This window comes from Oncorhynchus tshawytscha, linkage group LG04, assembly GCF_018296145.1.
Source record: "Oncorhynchus tshawytscha isolate Ot180627B linkage group LG04, Otsh_v2.0, whole genome shotgun sequence".
In the NCBI taxonomy this organism is placed as follows: Eukaryota; Metazoa; Chordata; class Actinopteri; order Salmoniformes; family Salmonidae; genus Oncorhynchus; species Oncorhynchus tshawytscha.
This window is the reverse complement of record NC_056432.1, coordinates 21,321,725-21,331,425: the sequence shown is the minus strand read 5'-3', so window position 1 is coordinate 21,331,425 and position 9,701 is coordinate 21,321,725. Positions and strand designations below refer to the sequence as shown.

The following is a 9,701-nucleotide window of genomic DNA, read 5'->3' as shown; positions in this document are numbered from 1 at the left end:
CTGGATTCAAACCAGGGTGTCTGTAGTGACACCTCTATCACTGAGATGCATTGCCTTAGACCGCTGCACCACTCGGGAGCCCCAGTGACACTCCCCTGAATTACAACTCCATGGGGAAACAGGCGGAAGACATTAATGTAACAAGCAGGACAATGTGGTTCCTCCAGTTCATACTTAATCACATTTGTTTTGGTGTCAGAACAATTAAGTAGGTCTACAATTCATCAATGGAAGTTCCTGAGACAATCCCAAAGTGTAACACGCAAGGAACACTCAATGTCCTCATAAAGACGTTGAATGCTGTTTGCAGTGTGTTCTCTCTTCAAGAGAAAGAGGTGTGGCATGGTTTTATAGAGAGACATTCCATTAAAGGATGCCTCCCATCAAAACACACACACACACTTCTGAAATGTCCACTAATATTGAGATTTGTTGAATTTAAGAAACCAGAACAAATAATTAGACCTAAATGTTTATTTTGATTGGCTAATTATTCATATTTGATCTCCTGTTACTATAAAACAGGGGCAGGCAACCGGGGTCCTGGAGTGCAGCAGGGACTTCATATTTTTGATTTAACCGACCTGGAAGACCAGGTGAGTTGAATTTAGGCAATCATTGAACTGATCGATTAGTTGTTGGTCAGGTGTGGTGCCTAGTTGGAAGAAAATTCTGCACCTATACCTATGGCACTCCAGGAGCAGGGTTGCCTACACCTGCTTTAAATGTTTCAGTATCTCCAGTATGATCCAAAAAATATGCATTCAGCTGATTCAAACCTCAAATCATCACAATTACTGCAGACAAAGTGAATGGGGTAGGAAACATAATTTAGTGTTTTAATTTAATCTACTTTTTTCTACGCCAAAAGTTTTCTATTTCACATAATAGTAGGCCTATTTATTTAATTGTAAGTATCACATTTATGCATGATCTCACATTTACTGTAGCACTTTGAAGCATCCATGTATAGTACTGGTAAACGAGATTATAGATAGGCCTATTTTCATCATCTGCTGCACGCAACAACAATACAAAAAAAATCTTAATTATGTTATTTATGCCCCCACCCCACTCCTATTCCTCTCAAGGCAGACCGGAGTAACGTCCCTTTTGGAGAGGTGGAGAGGGCGAGTGTCTGAAGGACCAGTGATTGATTGTCCGTCAAGAGCTTTCTTGAATGGAAACCTGTCGCTGAATTTCTTGAACGCACCGACCTACACCGTGCAGAGCGCGCGGGATAGCCTCCCCAACTCAGCGCATGCCGATACATCGCAGGCCAGCGTCGATTTGGACTAATTTGCTGCTGGCTGCAGCTTCAACAATATATAGCGCAAAGGACTGTATCTTGGAAATAAACAGCAACAGGGAGTGGCAGTAAAGCTAACTGTCATGGACAATTCAACCTACTTTTATGAATGTCCGTGCAAGGGGTTAAACGCTTTTTTGCTGTTTCAATTTACATTTTCATGTGTAAAATTGTAATTCGCTACTAAACCCATTCCGGGACCCTACTTGGATACCGCCTGCCTCTCACTTAGACTACAGTGTTAACGGGTCCCCTGCATGTACTGGAACAATGAAGTTCCATCTCCACTCCCGGAGGAGAATAAAGTCTTATTGGACAATGTTTTCGTTAAGCAGGTATGACATGACATCTAAGTATCTGAGTATATGCAGTATAGGCTATCGACTCACTGCAAGTGAAGACTTATGCTAATTGCTCGGCTGCGCTGCTCGTTGAATAGCCCAGCTGATTGCCTTTTTGTTTTCCACGTTCCAGCCTGTGTTTAATGATAATTATAAACACATTTCACAATTGTGCTAGCCTAATTTTGTTTAAACGAAGGACAAAATAGATTCTGAATTCCACCCAAAACCAGATTTCTGGCACTCTTTGAATACCGTTTTAATCACCAAGAGAGGCTCAAGTGGCCTATCATAAGGGAAGCCGAGACAATCACCCTCCTTTATGTTTCAAGAACAGCGGCAACTTATGTAGGCTACTATGAATAGTGCGATGTTCAATTGAGGCTCTTCAAATCTTAGTCTTGTGTTGAGAAATTCGATTTTCGATTACGGCTATTAAAATTAAAATATGCAATTATTCTGGTGGCGCGATGCCTTCTCTGATTGACAGTTGAAATTGACACTGGCTGCCTCTTATCCCGAGCATTTGAAGCCATCACTAATTGCAGGTAGTCCATCTTTTCAGTGCTTTCGATTGCAAGGGAACTATATGCGATTATTTAAGGGGGTAGTTTACGGGTTGTGCGTAAAAGAAAAAGATAAGTCCTAATTATAATTGCTTCAGCAAATGTAGCTTTTGTCGCCAGGATTTAAATGCAGTAGAAAGTGTTATTCATTGTTTTGGACTGGATATAGCTTGCAGTATGGGCTGGTAGGGATGCGTAATGCTCAGAGCAGAGCAGGGCGCAGAGCAGACTTTTGGCGCAGCTCCAGGCTTCATCTACACCGCTGTTTCTCCACAAACAGAATAGCTTGATAATGGTGAGTTATTCCGATTTAAGACATGAATTATGTTATCTAATCAAAATAGGAACATCGACATAGTGTAAACTGATAATCGGAGTCTTGGCCGAACCTGGACTACCTGTTTTTCATTACCCGACCCCCATTTTCATAGTTTACTTTTGTGACAGGCCTTTTAAGTTTTGTTTTCAGTAGCAGGGTGTTGTTCTAAGCCCATTTCATTCGAAATCTGTGTTGCATTTAGGCTACTGCATACAATGCTTGTTTTCTTGTATCCTGTGAGTTTGTCATGTGCTGTGCCATGTGTCCTGTAATTTATACAAATCGAGAGGCCTTGTAGCCTACCTTGAATCCCTGGCGATATAAGATTATGACAAGAAAAATCTATCCCAAACCTCAGTCTCACTCGGACGGGGAGTCTCACGCAGATGTAAAAGAAGAGGCTCCTCTCCTGCCCAGTCCTCCGGTAACACCGTCTATGTGCTTGCATCCGACCCTGGCCTCCCCGACGCCAGTTCGGTCCACGGGGAAAAACCAGTGTGCCAACTGCGGCACAGAGATCCAAGACAGATACCTACTGAAAGTGAGCATTATAATGCCTTTAGTTACACTGCTCATATCAATAATCATTTAATATTGAATTTAAACCCTGTTTATTCCTCACGAATTGCATGCATATTTGCATAGTCTTACACATTACTTCCATTTTATAGAATAAGTACGCCGAACAAAACATTATTATTATATGATTATTGTTGTTGTTATTATTATTGTTATTATTATCATCATTATTATTATGAGTGTTTATTTATCATTGCAGGTGAACAATTTGAATTGGCACGTGGGATGTCTGGAGTGTTCAGTCTGCAGAGTATCATTACGTCAGCACAATAGCTGCTACATCAAAAACAAAGAAATATTTTGCAAATTGGATTATTTCAGGTAGGGTAAGTTTTGCTATTTGTTTTCCTTAAAATGTATGTTCTATGTTTGGCACGAGGACGAATGTTCATAAACAATTGGTTACTTATCATATCATCGTTATTATACATTTTACTAAAAATGCATTGTTATAAGGCGAGTGTTTCATTATGTCTTGGGGCAAGTAAACAGGATTGTACTGTTTTTTTTGTTGTAACTTCTAAATCAAATAAATACAACTACAAGTTTTACTTTTGGTAAAGCAACAACAAATGCAAATCTTTTAACGAGGCTATTTGAATAAAAACCTAGACCATTTATAACATATCATGATAATGCATACTTTACGACCGATAAATCGTTTTTTGTCACGTTATTTTTCTCTTCTTTATATGTATTTTAATTTTAGTCTTTAGTGATAATGTGGCGGACATTATCAACATTTTCACTCTCAACCATGATTCTTACAACTTTGAGATCACTAAATTTAGATTATTCGTTTTGTTGATCTTCATTTATTAGAGTATTATTCCCTCCTCAGACCGGGGCCATTGCTAAAACATTATGTCCTTTATCAAGGTCTCTTTTTCTCACTCACTCTATATTTGAAGCATGTCAAGTAAACGCGATTGTTATATTCTCATCATTATTCTATAATTAAATTGTTATTATGATCTTATTGCTGTTGCTTGTTATGGTTTTAATTAACAGAAGGATAAATAATATTTGACTAAAGTGAAATTCGTTTGAAAAACTGTAAGCAATGCTGTCTGTAATCTTTTACAATAAAATTACTTCTTTCTATCCCTGGCCTGCACAACATTTCAGGTGAAGACAAGTTTATTTTCATTAGGAGTAAAAGACTAGTGACAATTCCCCCTGCTCTTCTCTGTCTCACCACAGTAAGTTTGGCACCAAGTGTGGCCAGTGCAGGCGTCAGGTGTATGCCAGTGACTGGGTGCGGCGGGCACGAGGCAGTGTGTACCACCTGGCCTGCTTTGCCTGCTACTCCTGTAAGAGGCAGCTGTCCACAGGGGAGGAGTTTGGTCTGGTGGAGGGCAGGGTGCTATGTCGGGCCCACTACGACACCATGGTGGAGAACCTCCAGAGAGCGGCTGAGAACGGTACGTGGTCAGACGGGTGTCACAGACAATGTCAGGTAGTAGGGAGCCCAAATATGAGCCAAGGAAAGGGTACTGATTCCTAATACATTTTTGTGTGGGATGCATGCTGCCTCAGAATTTAATCAAGTAAATCGCCATGTATGGAATTTTCCAGGTAGGATTCATCCCTGAGTAAACTGTATTGGGGGAGAATTCAGACATAATTGGGGTCCTACGTGTCTTACTCTTAGGATTGTATGCTTTGATGTCCAGCACCTGCACACATTACATGTGTAGCCTATTTCTCATTCCGTTGTTTTATGAGACAAACAATATAACACTGTGTGGTGTTTTTTTCCACCCTGTTCGTGTGATTTAGGGACGGGTCTCACTTTGGAGGGAGCCTTCCCCTCTGATCAGGATGGCCAACCCAAACCAGCCAAGAGAGCACGTACTTCCTTCAGCGCTGAGCAGCTACAGGTACTGTCGGTGTGTGTTTACATGTGTGAGTGAGTCTGTGAAAGTGTGCACAGTATTTGTATGACAGAGAGAGACTGAACAAAGACAGGATGAATGATAGTTTTAGTTGTGCGTTCTACATCATTCAGATAAATGTGACTGACTGACTGAATGGGCTTGATTCAGTGAATATTCAGCTGAATTTGGAGCTTCATGACTGAGTTTGCTAGGTGTGTGTTCCCAGGTGATGCAGTCTCAGTTTAACCAAGACAACAACCCTGATGCCCAGACTCTACAGAAGCTGTCAGACATGACAGGACTGAGCAGACGGGTCATACAAGTATGTATGACAATATCAAACTAGTGGGTGTAAGGTTGTTAGACATTTAGGATTTAAAAAAATAATGTAATAAAATAAATAATATGATATAATAAAATCATTAATCTATACCAGATTACTTGTTGCATGCATCATTCAATGATCTTTAGTAACGTTCCATTTTCATATAGGTTTGGTTTCAAAACTGCAGAGCAAGACATAAAAAGCACCCTCCCCCCCAGCACAATGGTCACCTCCAGGGAGCCCCCCATCCCCACTCCAGAATCCCCCCCTCACTGCCAGACAACCTCTACTCCCCCTTTAGCAGTCCCGACAGACCACACCTGCTGGCTCTGCATGGATACATAGACAGTGAGTTGTTTTTTTCATATCGATGGACAACACATGCATGTACATTTAGGTGACTTTGGCTCTAACGTAATTCAATTTTTTTTAACGCCATTCTTCGATGCAGATGATCAAAGATAGTTACTGACTATAATGCATTTCAATTCACATCGCATCATTTATAGTTCTGTTGTGTTTAGTCTAATTGAGTAAAAAAAAATATATATATATCTTTCTGTGCACAGGTCATCCCTTCTCGATGCTGTCCGCCCCTAACCACCTCACCCACCCAGGCATGGCCTTACCACAGTTACCCATCAGCCGCTAACTAACACCCCTGAGACCACCACTTCCCCCACAAACTTTATTTCACAGAACTTTCCATCCCGCAAAGTTGAGAACATTTCAACATTTGCCTCTCCCATTTTACTATACAAGAGGACTGCTTGCGGCTTCTTCCCCCTCCATGGTCTGCAGATTTGGAAATATCACATTGTCAATTGGACGGACAGTTTTATAATGGCAGCTAGACTTTAGATCATCTGTGGAAAAACATCCCAGTCCAATATAAATATGATAATCATCAGGACCAGATTTGACCACCCATCCATTGACAGGGAATAAATTGGAACTCCGGGACCAGGATTAGGAACAGGAAGACTCATCCAACAGGAAATCTCCTTTCATTCATTGTGGATTATGATTTTTCATCATCTTATTCATCAACTGGTAGTACTAAAGGTATTTCATGTTTCAATTTCCATCGTTTTAAATAATACTTTTTTCTGTCACTCTGTCAGCTTGTTTTCCTGTATATAACCCTCCTATACATAGACTATTATTTATGTGTAAGGTGACGATGAAGACTCTTCTGACCTTGTGTGCTGAGAGAGTGTTGAGTGTTGTTATTTACTTGTTTCAGTTCAGTAAAATGGAAAGCTTATGTGTCGCTTTATTTATTAAAAAATATACTTCACCAAGAAGCACTTTTAAAAATGTTTTCAAAGGAAATAAATAATTTATTGTAAATTGTAAATATTTTACTGATTTAACCAAATGTGCTTTAAAGGTTGTTGGAAAAAAATAAGTTGGGAAATAGAACATTACACATAACATTTATAGAAATAAAACTATTTGGTTTTACATGGACCCAACAGGAAACATGAAGGATTTAAGTTCTATAATCGTGTGGAATAGGGAACATGCTGTGCAGAAGATAAAATACACAAAGTTTAACTAATTATTTCACTAACACACACACACACACACATATGCATGCACATACACAAACACGTTTATTTTTTACTAAATACTGCACAATTTAAACACTTTGCTATCCAAATATAAATATTGTACTGTAAATTGTTGAGCTCCTTCCTGTAGTTATACTTATGCAAAATGTGTTACATTTTGCAAAATGTGTTACAAGATAATTACATTATCTTTATTTTTGTACTATTTCTAATTGTTGTTGCATTTTCAGGAAGGAACCTGCAAGTAAGCATTTGATTGAACTGTGTACACCATGTGCATCCTGTGCATATGAGAAATAAACTTAAACGCACGCACACACACACACACACACACTCCCCCCTGATAGAAGCACCTTACACTCATTCAACAATAGTAAATCCATTAGGTTACCCAGTAAAGGCCAAGTACCCTTTGTAACCTGTATTTAACAGCAATATTCATAAGTATGTAATGATCATGCTACAGGTTTGAGGGTCCCCAATTTAGTCTCTATGTGTTTAATGGCTGCGAAAATCAATCCGATGGCAATAACCATTTAAAGCGTTTAACTCTGTGGATAGTATTGATCTAGCACTATGATTTATTCCATAAGACCTTTTTACTGTGATAATCTGAAGTTGTTGTATTAATTGACACCACTCAAGCTGCTGTTGTGGCAAGGAAGAGCATAATGAACTCTGAGGAAGATGTAGTCCTGACCGTTTCCTTTGTTAGGGATCCAAGTCAGTTATCTATTGTTAATACTAACTAAGCCTGAATTAATTCCCGCCTTTCCATTCTAATGCTATCTTCAAGTAGGTTGACGGTCCGTTTTCCCTGATCTTTGAATTTGATCAAATGAGAGAAAATCCATCTCAATGTACCTTGCATAAAAACTGTATAACACTTCAACATGTTTTACTACCTGTCATTCTTTGCCTTGTAAAACTAAAGTCAAACACTGATTATACATAACAGTCATTGAATGAACAAACGTATTCATACTCATATTTCATACAGTGTTTAGAGCTCACGTAATCAAAATTCTCCTTATAACAGTACATTGAATTAAACAGGTATTGTCATAAGCAGTGAAAGTGAGAGAGGAACAATACTCCGGCAGACCTCATACACGCACGTGTATGCCACATACGGTGGAACAAATGGAAACCACAATCGTTCCTAGCTTGTGACATTCATTGGTGCTTTAACCATGCTAAAATATCTGGCATCCCAGTCTGAACCTCTCTCTGTGAGAGGGAATTCACTTGAAATCAAAGAATCTTGCAGTTGGCATTTAATAGAGGGAAATGTGTTGTGAATTTGATGCATGACACCACCAGCAAAGTATGTTTGACAAAGAATAGGATTTACTGTAAGCTATCTGTCTATTGTTTGAGAATCCAAAGGATTCCATTTTTTAAAAAGTGTGTTGGTAAAGGCCAATTTGAAATGAAGATACCTCCAGCCTCAAGGGCCCTCTATTATCACCATTCCCCGCAGGCACAGATCTGGGATCAGCGTAACCTTAATCGATCCTCAACCATTAGGGAGGGGAGAATGCAAATCTGACCTTAGAGGAGTGTTTAGGGGCAACGTCAACCTATACTCTCATCCATACTCAGAGGGACCACTGTTCACCACAAGGGGGCATACATCCAATAACCACATCATCCCAAGCCATAGACCAATGGTGATCTTCGGAGTAGTAGCTGAGTTGCTCCTTGACACTGATTTAAGGTCCGTTTTTAATTTTCCCTCCTAATGGTTAAGGTGATGATTGAGAGGGTAAGCTGATCCAAGATATGTGCTTATGGGCAACTTCTACCCAGAACATGTTCTTGCTGCATTAGGAGACAGATAGCCTCCACCAGGCTTTCACCTGAGTGAGGCCTGAAAGCCTTGGCTAGGAGACAGAGAATGTTAGATACATGACTACATGTTCCTTGACCCAGTGACACAGAAACCAGAGCTACAGTAAAAAAGAGGGGTATATACTGTAGATAGAAGCAGCAACAGTGGCTTCCCTTGTGCTGTGATTTGACCATTGAAGATTTAATTAGAGATGGGTATGCAATGACTGAGCCAGGTGTGGATCAGGCAGAGATGTGAAACCCACCCAACATGAGTGGAGCAACGGAAAGGACATTACCATGCCTGACACATGGAAACAAGGACAAGGAGGAGGAAACGGGAGTCTCAGGATGTGGCCAATTACAGAGAGATGGAAAAGAACAGTCAGGAACAACAGTTGAACAGCTTAGAATTTAACATGAAGTTTACATTCATTCTAATTACTCTAATTACATTTGTAATTACAATGTAGTAACTTTCAAGTCTTTATGAATGGTCTCTACAGCATATTCAAAGTCACTTTTTAAAAATGATTCCTTTACAATCAGACCAATTGTGAAATAGAAAACAATTCTGAATTCCTTGAGGTGAAGTCCTTGAGGTGACTGCTTTTGCAAGACACTTTACCAATAACCAGTGCTATCAGCTATATGATCTGATTTGCCTTTCTTGTGCCCTTCTAGATGTAATCTGTGAAAGGACCTTTTTTGTGTGTTGTACAGAGAACTACCTGATGATTATAAATCAGGCATATTCTGGGCTACAGTCCAACTAAATGAGATATAAATGCAAATTCAATTTTTTTGGTCAAATCAAAATCTCTAACACAGCAACCAATACCCATTGAAAGCATGAAGCAGACAGAACAGAGGATTTAAAACCATGTTTCTCCAGGCACAAGCATCTCTGGTAGTAAGAACTGTCTTATTTTGTCATAATGTCATGCGTCTGCCCTGTGATTGGCAGGCTCA

At 39.6% G+C, this 9,701-nt stretch overlaps 2 protein-coding genes across 5 annotated transcripts in view; both read left to right on the top strand.

Moving 5' to 3' along the window:
* The first annotated feature begins 410 nt into the window (after positions 1-410).
* LOC112232806 (LIM/homeobox protein Lhx6-like) lies at positions 411-7,788 on the top strand. 2 transcript variants are annotated; one of them, XM_024400037.2, is made up of 8 exons: positions 411-1,644; positions 2,894-3,076; positions 3,314-3,435; positions 4,318-4,538; positions 4,897-4,997; positions 5,221-5,316; positions 5,487-5,667; positions 5,889-7,788. In XM_024400037.2, the coding sequence occupies exons 1-8, from the start codon at positions 1,567-1,569 to the stop codon at positions 5,969-5,971; spliced, it is 1,065 nt and encodes a 354-aa protein (XP_024255805.1). In that variant the 5' UTR covers positions 411-1,566; the 3' UTR covers positions 5,972-7,788. The 2 variants fall into 2 exon arrangements, with proteins under 2 accessions (XP_024255805.1, XP_024255806.1); XM_024400038.2 differs by lacking the exon at positions 411-1,644 and adding an exon at positions 1,667-2,511.
* The window catches only part of LOC112232805 (keratin, type I cytoskeletal 18), a 23,855-nt gene continuing 20,451 nt past the window's right edge, over positions 6,298-9,701 (top strand). For all 3 annotated transcript variants that reach the window (XM_024400035.1, XM_024400036.1, XM_024400034.1), the window contains exon 1: positions 6,298-6,384. The gene's annotated coding sequence lies outside the window, so the exon portion shown is untranslated. The remainder of the gene's footprint in view (positions 6,385-9,701) is intronic.

Excerpts from the sequence above, each read along its gene's own strand:
- LOC112232806 (XM_024400037.2), top strand. The coding sequence starts at position 1,567 with ATGTACTGGAACAATGAAGTTCCATCTCCACTCCCGGAGGAGAATAAA. Across the intron at positions 5,317-5,486 it reads TGAGCAGACGGGTCATACAA|GTTTGGTTTCAAAACTGCAG; the intron begins GTATGTATGACA and ends ATTTTCATATAG. Across the intron at positions 5,668-5,888 it reads TCTGCATGGATACATAGACA|GTCATCCCTTCTCGATGCTG; the intron begins GTGAGTTGTTTT and ends TTCTGTGCACAG.